At 43.5% G+C, this 19,703-nt stretch overlaps 1 protein-coding gene across 9 annotated transcripts in view; it reads right to left on the bottom strand.

The window, feature by feature from the left end:
* The window catches only part of Msantd2 (Myb/SANT DNA binding domain containing 2), a 34,245-nt gene extending 20,077 nt beyond the window's left edge, over window positions 1-14,168 (bottom strand). For 4 of the 9 annotated variants that reach the window (XR_008222270.1, XM_052756850.1, XM_052756859.1 and 1 more), the window contains exon 1: window positions 13,545-14,168. Coding sequence is in view for 6 of the 9 variants with exons in the window: in XM_052756850.1 (XP_052612810.1) it covers window positions 13,545-14,060 (516 nt within the window). In the remaining 3 variants the exon portion in view is untranslated. Of the gene's footprint in view, window positions 1-11,863; window positions 12,050-13,544 lie in introns of those variants that run through there. The other 5 variants (XM_052756774.1, XM_052756783.1, XR_008222274.1 and 2 more) reach the window with 4 other exon arrangements.
* Between the last annotated feature and the right edge of the window lie 5,535 nt (window positions 14,169-19,703).

Here is a 19,703-nt window from a genome sequence, read left to right as displayed (position 1 = left end):
CCAAATAATTGTGGCATATGCCTAAGAGGCACTGGCTCATTAAGCATCCATTTTAAATATATATGGAAGTTTCTGCAAAGGCAAAAGTTTGCAGAATAGAACATGGTGCATAAGTTCCCCCTACAGTGATAAAATTATTCCCATAACCCTAAAAACTCTTTTAAATCTAAGGCACTGCCAGGCTTGGTGGTGCATGTCTTGAATCCCAGCATTCAGGAGGCAGAACCAGGTGAGTTTGAGGCCAGCCTGGGCTACGAAGAGAGTTCCAAGACAACCAGAGCTACATAGTGAGACTCTGCCTCAAAATCACAAATAAATAAATAAATATCCAAAGCACTAGTAGTACTTGTTAGTTATTTTTGAAACTCAGAGTTCTTTCCCATTTTATTTCATTTTCTAAACATGACTTTCCATAGCAGTGGGGGTGGGGTGGGAGGTAGGGTGTGCCTTTCCCACAAGGGTAAAAAATACAGTTAATGCAGCGGGTCTCAACGTTCCTAATGCTATGACCCTTTAAAACAGTTCCTCATGTTGTGGTGACCCCCAACCACAAAATTATTTTCACTGGTACTTCATAACTGTAATTTGCTACTATTATGAATCGTAAATATCCTGATATGCAGGATATTTCATATGTGACCTCTGTGAAAGGGTCATTCAACTCAAGGGGTTGAGACCCACAGGTTGAGAACTGGTGTGCTAATGTATCTCAGCCTAGGGATAAAAGAATACTTGTATGACAATTAACATATGAAATCTAGCCCCATCTGGTGGCATACTCTTAAATCTGAGCATTCCAGAGGTGGAGACAGAAGACTGCTGCAACTTTGAGGCTAACCAATCCACCTATGCTGTGGGATGGTCTGTATGTCAAATGTGTTGCTCTGATTGGTCAATAAATAAAACACTGATTGGCCAGTGGCCAGGCAGGAAGTATAGGCGGGACTAACAGAGAGGAGAACTGAGAGAACAGGAAGGCGGAGGGAGACACTGCCAGCCACTGCCATGACAAGCAACATGTGAAGATGCCGGTAAGCCATGAGCCATGTGGCAAGGTATAGATTTATAGAAATGGATTAATTTAAGATGTAAGAACTAGATAGCTAGAAGCCTGAGCCATTAGGCCAAACAGTTTAAATAATATAAGCGTCTATGTGTTTATTTTATAAGTAGGCTGTCTGACTGCCGGGGCTTGGCAGGACCCAGAGAGAAAACTCTCCAGCTACACACCTAGGGAGTACTAGGCCTGCCAGAATATCATGTCTCAAAATACTTTCAATTTGTTAAGCTGAAATCTTAGATCTGAATTTAGTTCTTACCCTCTGGCAATGTTAAAAAAGAAAAAAGGGTAAGATAATCTACCTTCTGTCCACATCTGTCCAAACCAGACAGACTGGAGGCTAAAAGAATGTATCTTCCAGGCCACGAAGGTCATCTGTGACCACAGCAAAGAACTGGCAGAGGTACACAGGCAGTTCTAGAACAAGTGAAGATCCAACAAATCCCTCCACAACTGTGCCAGGTATGAAAGCTGTTCTCTTCTTCCAAGTTGCCGCTGCCGCTGCTCTCACCATCCGCCTAACTCACTGCAAGGATGACTTCCAAGTGAACTCCATGCCTCCACTCTTACCCTTTCTAGTCATACTGCTGCTAATGACTGCTATAAAATGAAGGGTGGCCATAGCACGAGGTGGCTGGAAACGCTTTGTTACATGATGATAAAGCCCCACTTCCCTGGTATATCACCTGACCTCCACTTTCTCACCAGTCTCCTTTCTTCTTACTACTATTTTCCTTGGCCCTTCACTCAACCAAGTGTTCCACTGGAGAATCTGTGACTTCATGCCATGTTGTAATAACTCTAGAAGAGCACAGTATGCGAAGGTGATGGATCAGCAGGCAGGTAAAAGCACTTGGTCTGCTGACCTAAGTTTGATCCCTGAAACACACTTTTGTCTGGCCTCTGTAGGCACCAGGCACACATGTGATGCACAGACACATATGCAGGCAAAAAGCCCAAACATACACAATAAACAATTTTAAATGTAAAATAAAAAATTTTAGCAAGAATACAAGGCTGGCAAGACGGCTCAGGGTGCTTGCCACCAAGCCTGACTGACTTGAGTTCAATCTCCGGGATCCACATTGGTAAAAGGAGAGAATCATCTCCCAAAAGCTGTTGTGCTGACTTGCACATGTGTCATGGCACGTGAACACCCAAGAACACACACACCATATACACACTAAGTAAATGTAATACTTTTCAAAAAGAGCAGAATGAAAAATGTTGGTTTCTCCTCTGTATCCTCCAGGTCTTTTGGGGGGGTTAGGGAGTGGGTAAGGGAGATGGTGAGACAGGGTCTCATGCCATACAGCCCAGGGTGATCTTCCCACCTCTATTCCCAAGTGCTGGGATTATAGCTCAGCTCAGTTCTCTTGTATCAAACTGTAGGATGGGTTGAGAAGTCAATTTCAGGGCCTTATGACAACAGCCCACATCAAAGCTAGAGAAACAGTACACACTGGAAGAAACTGCTCTAGTCAAGATGTCACTGGTACCAGGCTACAGTCCCAGTATTACAGAAAGCTGGGGCAGGAGGAAGATCATGAGTTCAATACCAAACTGAGCTACACAGTGGGCCAGTCTGAGCTACAAGGCAAAATCTTGCCCCCCTGTCAAAAAAGAGGAGTAAATGAGGAACAGGAAGGGGAGGGGGTCACAGTGCTGCAAGAGGGTCGCTAGTAAGATGGTTGAACAGGGGCTGCCTTAAGTCAAAAGGATGGCCTCAAGCAAGGGGCATATGAGGAAGGCCAGTCTGGGGAGAAGGGGTGGGTTAGTCTGTGGACGCAGAGTAACAGGTGGTGTCCTGGCCCCTATAGTGCCACCTTATAGCAAACTTTATCAAGGGGGCCTCAAGTATCTCTGGGCTACTCCATGACCCTGCGAATGGGTCCCTGCCGCTGCAGACTCAAGGCAAAGGCTGACACCTACCATTGTTCTATTGCAGAGCAAGAGCGCAAAGAACCATATCCACAGAATTGCTAATGTAACAGGCTGGCTCATGAGAAGCACCCACACAGACAGCAAGTCAGGCAGGCCTCTCTCCCCAGTGTAAAGCTTGGGGGGTGGACCATGGAGGAAGGGGCTCTGTGAGTCTTCCCTTCCCGTCTCTCCAGCTCTTCTATTCTGCCATCTCCAGAGTATACTCCATGTGGGAACAGCAGGATCCCGAGCTGCCAGTGTCCTCCTTCCTTTCATTTTCCTCCTATCACTTTTAGTGCACAATGTTTGGAGACCACTAGGCTGCGCTACGGAATGGATGGATGAGCCGTACCACAGGTGGAGTTACCAGGGGACCAACACCGGCAAAGACAGGGGAGAAGGAGCAGCAGTATGATGCCAGGGGGCAACAAAGAGGGCATAGCAGAGGCAGGGGCTATCTCTGTTAGTGTTTCCATATCTATAGTTATTAAAGAGGCTCTGAAGCTGCTCTGTCTATGTTCAAATAGGACAGAACATACTGGAGTAAAGTGCACATAGTATCAGTAAGTTAACGTTTGTAAAGCACTTAGCACAGTCTGTGGTACATGCTTAATGCTACATTTATCATAGCACTATATAGTGTAAGCTATCGTAATTATTTTTGAAACTTATTTCTATTATATGTACATGTTATATTAATGTGAGTACTAGTCCTCAGAGTAAAACATATTCTTCTTGTGGGTTGTAGTCAAATAAAGATGTACAACTTTGGGTTTTCTTAAAATCAATTTTAAGGAACGCAATTATAGATATTAACACAAGTACATTCAATACTACAAAAAATACGCAACTCATCAAAAACATTACCTAGAATTGGCACATTCACTCAAATGCCACCCTGAAATTACCAGTTTACTCTTTCAGATATTTCTTTAAGACACTATGAAGCAATCATTCACAGATCCTAAATCACACCTTCACCACAGGCCATGTACCACACAGCAAATTGTTCTTTAATTAAAAGGCACTGCTTTTTAAATAATCACTTAAACATTTTCGAATACAGCCAGGCGGTGGCAGCGCATGCCTTTAATGCCAGCACTCAGGAAGCAGAATTCAGGGAATCTCTGAATTCAAGGCCAGCCTGGTCTACAAATCCAAGTTCCAGGACAGCTAAGGCTACACAGAGAAAGTCTGTCTCAAAAACAAAAAACAACAACAAACTGGAACAATTTCACTATTTAGAAGGATCCAGACTACATTACTCCTGAGAACCACACAACTACTCATCTACTCTACTGCCTTCTGCCCAAGTGAGCACCACTTTACCTTCAGGGAAAGCTGAGAGCCTGGGAGGCCATGTGCTCCCAAAGCACTACAACTGCAGAGCCCACATGAGCTTCACATCAATGCCAACACAACCAAACTTCACTGCCCAGTAACTGGTTCTTCAGTGTACAACTCCGGTAAGGTAAAGGCACACCAACCACTGTACTTCTCAAATACTTACGGTAAATAATGAAAAATGAAGGTCTTTATTTCAGACCTTATTACTTAAACACTGGATCTCAAGGATTGAGTCCCACTGTTTTCAGGCAAGAAAGATATCCAAAAGCTACCCAGGGCTTTCCTCTGCTGATTGATCAGGGACCTGAAAACCGTGGAGATTAGTATCAACCCGCTGTTTAATTTTAGGAATAAAGTTTGGCCTCTGATTCAGAATGACCAAAGCAACAATGAGTTCAAGACATTGCCTCTTTCAAATGTAACTAGACTATTTCCTACTCCATAAATCTGCTAACACTTACAAGAATATTACAAGGATTCTTTAGTTTCAGAGCACATTATTCATAAATTTTACAGCCATCTTTGTCTTGCTCATCTCAAACCATGTTTAGTATTTTAAGTATCAGTAATTCCCTATAAAATTTTAAAATATTTTTAGATTTATTTTCTTATGTGTATGATTGTTACCCACATGTATTTATGTGCACCACCTTCTTACCCGGTGCCCATGGAGGTGAGGAGAGTAACAGATCCCTTAGAACTGGAGGTATGAATAGCTGTGAGCCACTATGTGGTTGCTGGGAACCAAACCAAGGTCCTTTGTAATAGAAACAAATGTTCCTAATTCCTGAGCCATTTCTCCAGCCCCTGGCCTAAATTTTTACTATCTGCCTAAAAATGTTTTAGAGGGTATATGTAGTCTTTGGGGACTACACAGCAGAAAAACCTGCACACCCTAATTCCAAAGTTGCCTTGGCCGATGTAACAGCACTGAGACATGTGACTATTCACATTTATATTAAATTAAATTCCAAACTCATCTGTAGTCACTCTGGTAACATTTCAATTTTTCAACAGCACCTGTTAGTGTCTGCTGTAACAGGTAATGCAGGTGTGACAAGGTCTTTCTACTATCACAGAAAGTCCTTTTTGTGTGCTAGAGAACCAGAAGCTTAATACCTGCCCTAGTCAATGTAGGTTAGAATACTTTTAGTTCTTCAACTAAAATCACCACCTAGATAGAACAGTGTACCATTTCAAGGTTCCTCTTACCGAGAAATAGACTGGTATGACAGGTCAAAGGAATTTTGACCTTCCCCTAGAGCTCTGTATGTGGCCAAGAGAATCCTTTTAAAGAGTGTTTTAGAGCTAGGCCGTGGTGGTTAAGTAACTTGATGGAAACGAAAGATAATTTAAAATCCAGTTACTTGGGCACACTAGTCACATTCCAAGGGGCCAGTAGTCACATGTAACTGATAGCAATCAAGCTGAACTAACAGACATAAACATTTCCATCATCACTGAAAGTTTTACTGGATGACATTGTTTATACTACAGGGCTTGTTTCATATTTTTCCTTTTTTGGGTTTTCAGATAGGATCTCATGTAACGCAGGTCAGACTCTCTATATAGCCAAGAATGACCTTGAGGTCCTGATCTTTCTGCCTCCACCTTCCAAGTGTTGGGATTCTGCTGTTTCACCATGCCCCCTCTGCTGTCCTGGGGAAGGAACCCAAGGCTTTTACCCATGCTGGACAAGTGTTTCTACCACAGTTATATACCTAGTTACACCTATACACTTTTTAAATGTTTCCCTTTACTTTTCTTGGTTTTTGTTTGTTTGCTTGCTTTTGTGATGGTTAAGATTGAATTTGGACTCACTTATGGAAACACAACTATGAATATATCTATGAAGATGTTTCCAGAAAGGTCTGAGGAAGAAAACCAACTGAATGCTGGTGGCATCGTCCCCATGTGATGGGGTCTCAGGCTGAATAAAAAAACAGACAGCAAGCTACACAGCAGCATTCATCTCTCTGCTTCCTCACAGTGAATACAACATATTAACAGCTGCCTTAATTCCTGCTGCCATGACTTTCCTGCCACAATGGACTCCATGTGCAAACTGGTAACCAAAATAAACCCTTCCTTCCACAAGTTGCTTCTCTCAGATATTTTGTTACAGCAATGGAAAAAAGTAACTAATACACCTGTGTATCCCAGATTAGCTTGGCACGTTTCAAGAAGCTCACGCCAGCCTTGAATTTGCAAGCCTCTAGCCTCTGCCTCCTCCTGAGTGCTGGATACAAATGTAAGCCACCAGACCCAGATAGACATTTACTACTCATTAGATAAAAGATTAAAAAAAAAAAAAAAAGGCCAGGATATAACTAAGAATTCTACTCATTCACAGTTCTAGTGAGAGCTTGTTTTATCTCTTTAAAGCTGAAAGCCCTAGTATAAGATTCATGAGACAGACAGGGCTTTGATAACTTAGCTCAGGAAGACCTTGACCTCTCTATATAGCCAGGCCGGCTTTAATCTGCTCAACCTCCCAAGTGCTGGAATTATTGGCATGAGCCACCATACTCTGCTCAAAGGAAACAGGTTTTGGTGGCTGTTACAGTTTCATACAGTGCTATGGATACAACCCAAGGTCTTACAATGCTTGGCAAATAAATGTTCTACCACTACCACTGAGCCACACTCCCAACCCCAAACAAGTAAACTTTTAAGTGATAAACAAGCTTTCACATGACAGTAAGATAGGAACAACAGCCGGGCGGTGGTGGCGCACGCTTTTAATCCCAGCACTTGGGAGGCAGAGCCAGGCGGATCTCTGTGAGTTCGAGGCCAGCCTGGACTACCGAGTGAGTTCCAGGAAAGGCGCAAAGCTACACAGAGAAACCCTGTCTCGAAAAACCAAAAAAAAAAAAGATAGGAACAACAGAATATGTAACAAATGGTAAGAGATAGATCTAACTGGATCTATTAATGTGGCTTACAACATTTCTTTCAATACAAAGAAGAAGAAAAGTTTTGTCAAAAACACCACAGAAAGTCCTCAGGGATGGGTAGTTCATTAAAATGCTTGTACAAAGAGAGTGGCATTTTTTTCTCTCCAAGTTATCTCGGCTCTATTGGTTCTCACAAACAGAGAACACATTGTATTGTGATTTGGGTGCTACACTACAAAATGTTTTTCAATGCACAAATCTAAGCAGTGTCCCAAGAAAACTGTTTTGTTTGCTAGACAGAAGACTACTCTGATGGGTAACCAGGAACACACACACAGTAAAGGCAAGTTTGTTAGGTCACACACACAGTCACCTTGGCTTTCAACTGCAGGCAAAGCTAGACATATACATCTGTTCAGAGACATAAAGCCAACTCTCAAGAGGCACATTTTTGGTGAACATCCAAAAATATGGGACTTGAGAATGAGGTTTGCAGTGCATCAGATTGACTGACTGAGGTGTGAATGTGGCATCTGGCTCAGAAGTGAATGCTTTCGTGAATTCTAAGTCAAGATCATCTCTCAACTACTGAGCATGGATGGAGAAGATGGCTCCTCTTTTGAAGTTAGCACACTTACAGTTTGCTTTAGTCCTATGTCATTTAATCAAGTACCACTCTGTCTATCATCATTTGTGTTTCACACATCTTCTCAACTCTTCGGTGTGTGTACACAAGCTTCAGCTGGAGTAAAAGCACTTCAGACTATAGAAACTGTACTTAGCAGTTCTTTTTGTATCCTAACGACTAGCAGACAGCCCCACACATAACAAGGTCCATTTGGTGAACAAATATACAAAGAAAAAGTTTACAGAAAAAGAAAAAAAACATACAAGGTAAACAAAACAACACAAAAAGAAAAAGAAAAAGAAAAAAACAGTCCTCTATATTTGTTTATCTGACTCCAAAACTAGGCTGTAATTGTTAGCAAACACATTTTCTTCTGGCAAACAAAATGCAAGAAAATTTCAGAATAAACAATCTGAGTAGCAAAGCAGTTTCAAACACTTCTATTTTACCCAAAAAAAACAAAACAAAACAAAAAAACCAAAACCAGAAAAAATACTAACATAATGGCAGACATCAAATGAAACTCTACAACTCTAAACAATGTTTATATCGGAACTTCAATTAAAATATAGCCACGTGAACAATATTAAAAAGCTGAACTTCAGTAACAAAGTCCAAAAGTTATTAATATTTATAATCTTAACACTTTCATTGTATAAATAACAAGCACACTCCAGAGAAGTAATATACTTAAAGAATGTAACTGGGCAAGGGGCTACAAGAGGAGTCAGCTTTCCCATGCCTTCTTATGAAGACGGCTGCTCCATGCTAGAAATGATCTAAATGGGGCCAGGCAGTGGTGGCGCACACCTTTGATCTCAGACTCTGGAGGCAGAGGCAAGTGGATCTCTGTGAGTTTGAGACCAGTCTGGTCTACAGAGTGAGTTCCAGGACAGGAACCAAAGCTACATAGAGAAACCCTGTCTCAAAAAATCAAGAAAGAAAAGGAGAGGGAGAGGAAATCAGAGAGAGAGACAGAGAGAGAGAGAGAGAGAGAGAGAGAGAGAGAGAGAGAGAGAGAATCTAAATGGAAAACTGCTTACTATTCATCTCTTTTCAAATCAAGAAGAAACTATTTACTAGAGATGAGCATGGTGGCAGTCCTATAATCCCAACACTCACAAGGTAGAAGCAGGAGGATCAGAAGTTCAAGACCAGCCTCAACTACATATCAAGTTCAAAGACAGCCTAGGCTACATGAAACCTTGTCTCAAAAAACTGAAAAAATTTTACTGATATCTATCTCTAAATACACCCCACACTCCATTTAATATGTTTGGGTATTTTGTATGCATGTATGTCTGTGCATCACTGTATGGCTGGTATCCCTGGAGGTCAGAAGAGGACATCAGATCCCCTGGAATGAGATGCTTGTGAATCTACATATGGATGCTGAGAACCAACCCCCAGATGCTATGGAAGAAGAACAGTTCTCTTCTCAATCGCTGAGACATCTTTTCAACTCCCCTTTCTGACTTTACATAACTGAGTATTTACAGCAATTTCAAATATATTACAAAAGAAATGTAACTGACTCACATGGTATCTTTCTTCATGCAAGCCTGTTATTAAAGCTTTTGTGAATTTGTATTTCTAATAGTTTATAGAGAACACTGAAAGGGAGCAATGGATTGGGCAGTAACTACAGTATTGCCTACATCCTGTTAAGGAGTTCTTTTTGTTTGTCTGCTCCGCAATGTTGAGAATGGAACCCAGGGCAATTCCACAAACTAGTACAAGCTCTAACACCTCTAACACACTACCTCTGAGCTTACATTTAAATAAGCTACATTATAAGGACTTCCTGGTTTGATGGCTGGAGAGATGGCTCAGTGGTAATGAGCACTTGCTCTTGCTGAGAACCCAGGGTTTGGTTCCCAGCACCCACCCACTTGGTAGTTCACAACCATCCATAACTCCAGTTCCAGGTATCCGATGCCCTCTAGCTAACTTTGGCAAGCACACACACATGCAGGCAAAACACTCACTTAAGATAAAATAAATAGCTGGGTGGTGGTGGTGCAAACCTTTAATCCCAGAACTCGGGAGGCAGAGGCAAGCGGATCTCTGAGTTCAAAGCTAGCCTGGTATACAGAGCAAATTCCAGGAAAGCCAAGGCTACACAGAGAAACCCTGTCTCAAAACCACCCCGCCCACCCCCCCAAAAAAGATAAATAAATCTTAAAAAAAAAAAAAAGAAAAAAGAACAAACTTTCTGGTTCTCTTCATTTATTTTGTACAACTAAAGACAAAGGATTTTTTTTCAGATTTATTTATGTGCATGAACGCATGCCTATGTGTGTGTGTGTATACCAGCATTTCATGTATGTGTGGGTGCCCACAGAGGCCAGAAGAGGAGGGCATTAGATCCCCTGGAGGGGAAATCACAAGTGGTTGTAAGCTGCCCCACACAGTACTAAGGAACCAACTCAGGTGCTGCAAGCATGTTTAAGCCAAGTCCTGTCTCCAGCCCCTGCATTTCTCATCAATACAACAGCGACAAGAGGCTTCCGAATTACCTGTTCTAAGATGCAGCTCTAAAAAATGGAACCCAAAGATTTGTTTTTAGGGCAAAGACTCTGAGAGCTTAAGGTTGTATTTTTCCTAAGTATACTCTCAATTCCCCGGGCAGCTATCTCATAATTATATGATTTCAGTGACTACATTTGCATCAGTGCTAAGATCACATTTACACAGTTTTCTAAAGGGACAAAGCCTAGGGATTTACTAAGAGTTCGTCTATTTGTCCACAGTGCTGGGGATTGACTGCAAGGCCTTGTAGAAAAATAGGCAAGCACTCTACCACAGAGTTGTAACGCCTCAGCCCTTCAAAGCTTAGCTTTAATACAATATTTTTTCAAATTTGGTTCCAAAATCTGTATTTTTAACTTTACTAACAATGCTAAAAACTTTTACACATTCAATCAGTTTTTATCAACTTGACAGAAACCTAGACATACCTGAGAAGGAGGAACCTCAGTTGGAAAAAAAGGCCTCAATCAAACTAGTTGTAGACATGTCTGTAAGGCATTTCTCAATTGCTAATTGATAAAGGAGGACCCAGCCCACTGTATATGGTGCCATCCCCGGGAAGGTGTGCCTGGGCTATTAGAAAAGGGTTGCTGACCAAGCCAGGGGAAGCAAGGCAGTAAGCAGTGTTCCTCTGGGGTCTCTGCTTCAGTTCCTGCCTACAGATTCCTTCCTTGAGCTTCTGCCCTGGTGTGGTTGTTTGAACGAAAATGGCCCCCACAGGCTCATATATTTAAATGTTTGGTCGATAGTTGGTGGAACTGTTTTAAGAAGGATTAAGGTATGTCACTGGGGGTGAGCTTTAAGGTTTCAAAGGCCCAGCCAGGCCCAGTTTCTTTCTCTCTGCCTTCTGCTTGAGGATCAGATGTAAGCTCTTAGCTAGCTACTGTTCCAGCCCCATGCCTGCCTGCCTGATGCCCTGCTTCCCACCGTGATGGTCCTAACCTCACCCTCTGAAACTGTAATCAAGCCTCAATTAAATCCTGCCTTTAATAAATTACCTTGGTCATGGTGTCTCTTCACAGCAATTAAAAACTTAAACAAGATACGTGGCTTCCCTAAATAATAGACTGCAACCTGTAAGCCAAATAAAAATAAACCCTTTCCTCCCCACATTGGTTTTGGACAGTGTTTTATATCACAGCAACAAAAAGCAAAAAAAAAAAAAAAAAAGAACACTTCCAAAATTCCTTCTAAACTTCATTTGGTGACCGAAGTATTCAGTGCTTACTGTGTGGTGGGGTACACTGATGGACAAGGCAGATCAGAACTTGTCCTTAAAGAATCTTTAATTCTGGCAGGAAATGGCAACATTAGCAAGAGAGTCTTGAGTTCCTTGATCCAAATCGTTTAGAGCAAAGCACTTTACAAAACAAAACATGTATCATCCCGCCTTGTCTGTGAATTGCTGCAGTGTATCAGAGAACCATCATCTCAGAATCTCAAAACACTCAAAGTTGGAGGTCAACTTGGTCTTACCTGTCTGAAAACAGGTAAACTGATCCTCTAAATTCTTCAGAGGCTCAATCTCCTTTCTTTGCTTTAGATTTCCTTCTCATAACTGGACAATGAAGCATTCCAACTAGATATTCCCTGGTTGTTTGAGAAACAATTTTATGGAGAGATTTATATTCAGCAAGGTTTTGATAGTACACTTTGAAAGTCCTATGAATAAAAATCAAGAAAACAGGCATAGTTTACAAATGCCCAAGACACTCTCTGAACTCCAGAAAAGTTTGTGGACAGCAGTGCAAAGAAACTGCCCCAAACTTAACAAGAATGACCCTGAACAGAGAGCAATGAATGAAATCCGAAGAACAACAGTTTTTCACTGTTACAATTATTTCAATGACTTTCTTGTTTAACAATGGATGTACATTATCAAACAATCTAACTTAACTTTCTAATGGGTGCCAAATTCCGTGAACAGTTGGCAATAATGAAACAGCTGATTCTAGACCAAGTTTTCTAAGTAACAAATGTCTTCAAGTAAACAACACAGAAGCCAAGACTTCATGAACTCTGGAACAATCTCCTCGATTCAGTGTGCCTACTCTTACAACTGTTCTTACTGGGTTCTACAGCTGTTTGCTAATGTGGTTATTTTCAGCTATGACTATTCTTGGTGGTTTTTCATTCCCCAGAAAAAGTACCTGCACTATCAGAAATGAACACTATGGCTAAGTACTGTAAACGTTTTCAATGACAACTGGGAAAAAACTTTTAGCAGACTCTAGAACGTAACTAAAATACAGCTCCTTGTCTGCAAAGACAGATACGAACGCCTAGACAAATCATTAGAAAGAAACAGCAAAGCGATACTTGCGGGCTGATGGTAAAATTTAGCCCACATTAAGCCTCCGCATTTAAACATGCAGATGCACAAGGATGGCCAGATGCACACTGTTTTACTTGTCAGCATCGGGCACCGAAACTAAAGCAGTATAAAAACTGGGTGTCAAGAAGGGGCATCCTCAGAAATAGAAGCCCTCCAGCCAAGCTAACTTTAAAGAGATCGCCAATCCAAATTCCAATGCAGCCAGCCCTCATCCAGACTAACATTCAAGGTGTCCTTTACCTCCACGATAACAATACACGACCTGTCTTTCACTAAGCCTTTCCAACTCTCCAAAAGCATCTCAAATCTTGCTAGTCCTTACCGCCTCAAGTGACAAGCAATGCGACCAGCACAAAAGGCCAGTCGTCCCAAGGTTCTTTCTTAAAACTCCATCGCTTACTGAAAAATCTTACACTGGACGCTCATCCGGCCCCCTGCTGCCCTTCCTCAACCCCACCCCAACTGGAAAGCTTCAGCCTGAGAGCCCCTCTACCTGGGAACAAAGCAGTAAGGGCGACAGCACCGGCGACAGTGCGGCCCCGCGCACAATAAGAAACTTCAGAGCGCAGGAACATCCTCAATTGGCAAGAAAGAGGGGCGGCGGCAGACACGCCCAACTTCAAACTCAGGAAACCTACGGGCTGGCGGCCGTCTGGAAAGAAGCGCCCCTTCCCAGCGAGAGAAGAAAGAGGCGGAGGAGACGCGAGGGGTACCCGGGGCCCGGGAGGGGAGCCCCGTGCTCGGCCCGGCCCCCGCCCCCAGGCCCGCTTCCCCGCCTTCTAAAGCCTCTGGTTCGCTGCCCCGGGCAGGGCGGCCGGTTACCTTGATGCGCTCCCGGCACTGGGACGGGGTCCGTTCGTAGCCCAGCTCGGCCAGGGCCCGGGACACGCGCTCGTACATGGCCGGCCCGGGGGCCTTGCTGCCGAATACCGTGCCGGCTCCCTCCAGCTGCTGGTACCGCGCCTCCACCAGCCGCTCGTTGCCCCACACAGCGATGAGCGCGTTAGTCTCTGCCGGCGTCCACGACATGCCCCGGCAGGCGGCGGCAGCGGCCGCCGCGGCCCCGCCACCGCCGCCGCCACCGCCGGGCGAGAAGGAGACCGAGGACGAGGCAGCGCTGCGGCCCCCCAGCCCCAGCCCGAGACCCCCGGACGCCGCGGTCCCCGAGCCCGCCGCGCTGCCCGGCCCGAGAGGGGAGGCTCCTCGCGGCGTGGAAGGGTCGGACAGTGATGGGTTCCCGTCGCTCAGGTCGCCAGGAGAAGCTGGGGAGAGCACCTCCATCTTAGGGATTTTTAGCGGCGAGTTGGCGGGCAGCTCCGAGCCACAGGGCGCAGCCATCTTCCAAGCCGCCGCCGCTGCACCGCCCGGAAGTGACGCGCCCGCGCATCCGGCCACCGCGGTCTCCGGGGTTGCCCTGGGGCCTGGCTCGGGGCTGGGCGGCTCGCTGCAGGCTCAGGGCCCCGAGGACCTGTCTGGTGGGCTCGAGCGGCCCGGAGATCGCCACTGTTGCCCCGGAGCGCGCTGGCGCCGGCCGCGCCCCTCCGGAGGCGACGGGCGGGGACCCGGCGCGCTGGAGCCGGGAGCAGAGAAGGGTGGGGGCGTGAGGGCGCGGGAGTGAAGGACTGATGGGAGCCTCCCCACTTCCTCTCCAATCTCAGCCCCCACAGCAGGGTGAGGCCCGTGAAGGGCTCCAGTTAAGGACGAATTGACTTATTTCTATTTTCCTGTCTCCTCCCCGTGCCTATCCTCCCTCCAAGCCCTCCTTTAGGTACAGAGACTGATGTCCAGCGGGGAGACTAGGGAACCCTACAAAGGGTGTGTCGGGGAAGCAGAAAGCAGTTCTGGACGAGGCTTTTAAGAGCAGATAGGAGCTAGAGTGTGTACGCTAAGCTTCGCAAAAAACTCATCTACTATAGTAACTGATTCCACTCACGTGTTCTGCTGGGCAAACACCCTGCCACTGAGCCACACCCACAAGCCCTCGGTTCCACGCCTGGTCTGTTTTGTTACTCCGGGTAGGTGTGTGTAGCCAGTGAGTCACTACATGCCTTCCTTGCTTTTGTACAGTCTTTATAATGGGGGCACGAAAGAGCTCCAGAGCCCTGCAGAATAGCTACTCCAGTATCTCAGTCCTCTGTGATTTGAAAGTCGTATACAACCTACCAGTTTTCCATATGGTCAAATACAAGGAAATCAATAGCACCGCCAGTTATGACAGCTTTTCTGGCCTGGTGATAAGTTAGCACACATCTGCCTCTCCTGAATCTTTCTGTAAAATCTTGAACACCGAAGTAGCACATAGCTGTAAGGTATATCTGTATTCTTTGTTTGTTTGTATGTTTTTGGGTTTTTTGGTTTGTTTTTCGACACAGGATTTCTCTGTGTAGCTCTAGCTTTTCTGGAACTCGCTCTGTAGACCAGCCTGGCCTGGAACTCAAATCCACCTGCCTCTGGAGCGGCCAATTTCCATATTCCATGTTCCTTGAAACTGGAAATCTTAGCCGGGTGGTGGCGCACGTCTTTAATTGCAGCACTCGGTAGGCAGAGGCAAGCAGATCCCTGTGAGTTCGAGGCCAGCCTGATCTACAGAGTGAGTTCCAGGACAGCAGGGGCTACACAGAGAAACTCTGTCTCAAGAAAACAACAACAACAAAAAACCTGTAAACCTTAACTTTGTTTATCTAAGTTAATGTTTATCTTGGATCGTTAACTTTAAAACCTCTGTAGTGGCTGGATAGATAGCTCAGCAAGGAAAGGTATTTACTGCTAACCCAAAGACCTAAATTCCATCCCTGGGGACTCACCTGGTGGAAGGAGATAACCAACTCCCATTTGTTGTCCTGTGACCTTCACACAGGTGACATGCCACGCATGTTCACACAACACACACACACACACACACACACACACACACACACACACACACACTTCATTTTAAATATGTGTTTGTTTTTGTTTTATGTATATAAATGTTCGCCTGCATGTGTGTGTACCCTGTGGGGCTTGGTCCTAGTGAGGGCAGAGAAGGACATCAGATAGATCTCCTGGAACTAGAGTTACAGGACTTTGTGAGCCATCATGTGGGGTCTGAGTCCCCTGTCAGAGTAACTACTGAGCCATCTCTCCAGCCCCCACACAAGATAATTAAAACAAAAACAAAAAACAAAGTTTAAGTCTCCAGGTTTCTTTTGTTTTAAAGCAGACTTGTAATGAGGCAACTGACCAATGATATTATTAATAAACTATGTGGTAGGTTTATTTTTTTTCTTTTGTGTGTGTGTGTGATGTGTTTTTAACTAACAAATTTATGTTAGGTTTTTGAAAGGAAAAGAAAAAGCTGAGGTCAGCCACAGTTACAGAATGGCTATGGTAGTTGTTGGAAAGCCAAAGGATTATGTAATTGATAATAAAGTCAGAGATAACTACCTTCATCTGCCATATTAAAATGCCACTATAGCCTCAGAAGGCAGAGGCAGATGAAGTTCTGTGAGTTCAAGGCCAGCCTGTTCTACATGAGTTCAAGGCCAGAACTACATAATGAGACCTTGTCTCAAATACACACATATACATACATACTGCCACCATAGTTTATTAAGTTTGCAGAATAAGGAAGTCTAAGGAAGTAACAGAATTTATTTATTTGGACAAGTTCTACTATAACCAAGGACTCCTTGTCTTCCTCGCTCTACCTCTTGTGTATTAGTGGTTCCCGTTTATCTAAGAGTAAGACACAGTCATCTTGGGTAAGTCTATGGATTCTAAAGTCTGAATGCCTGGCTTCAAATTCCACTTCTGTGACCTGCAACAAGTTCTTCATCTAAGAAATGAGGCTAATCTCACAGCATTATTAAAAGAATTAAATGGTTTAATACAAGAAGAATCCTAGAATAGTGGACAGTTAACAATAAACATTATATGAGGGCCCAGTTGTTCTCTTCTTCTTCTTCTTCTTCTTCTTTTCTTCTTCTTCTTCTTCTTCTTCTTCTTCTTCTTCTTCTTCTTCTTCTTTTCTTTTTGGTTTTTTGAGACAAGGTTTCTCTGTGTAGCCTTGGCTGTCCTGGAACTCACTCTGTAGACCAGGCTGGCCTCGAACTCATAGATCCACCTGCCTCTGCTTCCAAAGTGCTAGGATTAAAGGCCTGTGCCACCACCAACCTGCTAGGCCCAGTTGTTGTTGTTTTTTTGTAATATAAATTATTCAGCATACATGAAAGGGAGAGTCATTCTTAAATCATATACAAAACCAGAGATTCCAAAGAGTTTTTAAATTCCTGCTTTACTTTTCTCTTAATGTAGGCCCGCTAACAATCCTCCCTTCTCCTATTGCCTGATTCTGGATGATTCTCAAATCAACTCTGACTCACTCAGGAAGCCTTTCTAGATAAAGCTGACTGAGAGGTCTCACTTCCCACAAACTTCAGTTACTATTTGTTATTTCTGTATTATTTCTCTAACTACCTAATAAGAAAAAACTGTATCAAGATTAAAATTTGCAGGAGCATCCTAAAAGTAAGATTGAATGCAAATGATAGTTGTCCGTAGATAAACAACTATTTGTAAGGTAGTGTATGAAATGGAAGAGTATAAAATAATATACACTATCTACCTACTTTCATTAATTTACACCATCCCTTTATTCTTTCAATCACTTCCTCCATAATCTATGTCAAGTGTTTGCCTGGATTTTAAATATTAATTTGTTTTGATTTTATGTATATGTGTGAGTGCTTGCATGTATACATGTGTCTGCTGGGGGATGTCTATCTGGACACTGTGAATATGTGTTTCTCTCACTGGTTGATAATAAAGTTGTTGCCAGGAGGTGGTGGGGCATGCCTTTAATTCCAGCACTTGAGAGGCAGAGGCAGGCGAATCTCTGTGAATTCGAGGCCAGCCTGGGCTACAGAGTGAGTTCTAGGAAAGGCACAAAGCTACATAGAGAAGCCCATCTCAAAAAACCAAAAAAAAAAAAAAAGAAAAAAGATAATAAAGTTGTTTTGGCCAATAGCCAGACAGAATAAGGTTGGGAGGGATAGCCAAATGGAGATACAGGGAGAAGAAGCAGCAACCCAAGCAGCAGCATCCCCCCACCACCAATCATTCCCCACTGTATCATTGACCACAGCCTCCACCTGCATTTATTGGCGGAAGAGGTGAGTGTCTGAGACGCTGGCTGGATACCCCTACCCTCTAGGTCCTAGCCCCTAGGGACACATCCCAGACTCCTCCCCCACCCCCTCAGTCTCAGCAACTCCGCAGCAGCATCCCCCCAACTATCCCCTACCACATCAGCGACCACTGAAGCCACAGTCCCCACCTGCACCTGTTTGTCAGAAGAGGTGAATGACCTAGTGCCTGCTGGACAGCCCAGCTGTCTAGGTCCTATCCCCATGGGGGTACATCCTACACCCTTCCCCCACTCACCTCAGTCCCAGATTGGTGGAAGAGCAACCATTGGAGCCACAGGCCCCACCTACACCATTTGGAGGAAGAGCCCCAAGCAACCTGGCAGGAGCATCCTCCCCGCCCCCACCAACCTTCCACAGAAGCCTCAGCAACCCCCAGAGCCACAGACCTACCTGTACTGATTAGAGGAAGAGACAGGTAGACACCAGTGCAAGAATACATTCAACAACATAAAGAGCAATATGGTACCACCAGAACCTAGTGTTTCTAAAACAGCAAGACCTGAACATCCCAACACAGATGAAGCAGATGAAAATGACTTTAAAAATAACTTTATGAAGATCATAAAGGCCCTTAAGGAGGAAATGAAAAATTCCCTAAAAGAAATGGAGGAAAAAACAAACAAAAATTGGAATAAATCAATAAATCCCTCAAAAACGCCAAGAAAACCAAGAAAAAAAAAAGTCAAATAGGTGAGGAAAACAGTTCAAGACTCAAAAATGGAAATAGAGTCCATAAAGAAAACACAAACTGAGGGAATTCTGGAAATGGAAAATCTGGGTAAACAAACAGGAACTACAGATGCAAGCATAACCAACAGAATACAGGAGATGAAAGAGATAATCTCAGGCGCTGAAGATACAATAGATGAAATAGATTTATTGATCAAAGAAAATATTAAATCCAACAAATTCTTGACACAAAACATGCAGGAAATCTGGTAAACCATGAAAAGACCAAACCTAAGAATAATAGGGATAGAAGAAGGAGAAGAATTCTATCTCAAAGGCACATAAAATATATTCAACCAAATCATGGAAGAAAATTTTCTTAACCTAAAGAAGGACATGCCCATGAAGGTACAAGAAGCTTACAGGACACCAAATAGACTAGACAAAAAAAATACCCTTGCCACATAATAATCAAAACACTAAACATACAGAATAAAGAAAGAATATTAAGAGTTGCAAAGGAAAAAGGCCAAGTAACATATAAAGGCAGACCCATCAAAATAACACCTGACTTCTCAATGGAGACTCTGAAAGCCAGAAGGTCCTAGACAGACATTATGCAGACACTAAGACCATGGATGCCTTCCCAGACTACTATAACCAGCAAAACTTTCAATCACCATAGACAGAGTAAAAAAGATATTCTATGACAAAACCAGATTTAAACAACAGCTGTCCACAAATTCAGTCCAAAGAAAGCACTAGAAGTAAAACTCCAAGCCAAGGAAGTTAGATGCACCCATGAAAACACAGGCAATAGATAATCCCACACTAGCAAATCCCAAAGAAGGGAAACACACATACCAACAAAAAATAACAGGAATTAACAATCACTGGTCATTAATATCCATTAATATCAATGGACTCAATTTGCCTATAAAAAAGACACAGGCTAACAGGATAGATATGAAAACATAATCCATCCTTCTGCTGCATACAAGAAACACACCTCAACTTCAAAGACACTACCTCAGAGTAAAGACTTTCCAATCAAACAGACCTAAGAAACAAACTGGTGTAGCTGTCCTCATATCTAACAAAATGGACTTCAAACTAAAATTAA

Source organism: Peromyscus californicus, unplaced genomic scaffold (assembly GCF_007827085.1).
Source record: "Peromyscus californicus insignis strain IS unplaced genomic scaffold, ASM782708v3 Scaffold_11__1_contigs__length_118956290, whole genome shotgun sequence".
In the NCBI taxonomy this organism is placed as follows: domain Eukaryota; kingdom Metazoa; phylum Chordata; class Mammalia; order Rodentia; family Cricetidae; genus Peromyscus; species Peromyscus californicus.
The sequence above is the reverse complement of the archived record's forward strand: the minus strand, read 5'-3'. Positions and strand labels throughout refer to the sequence as shown.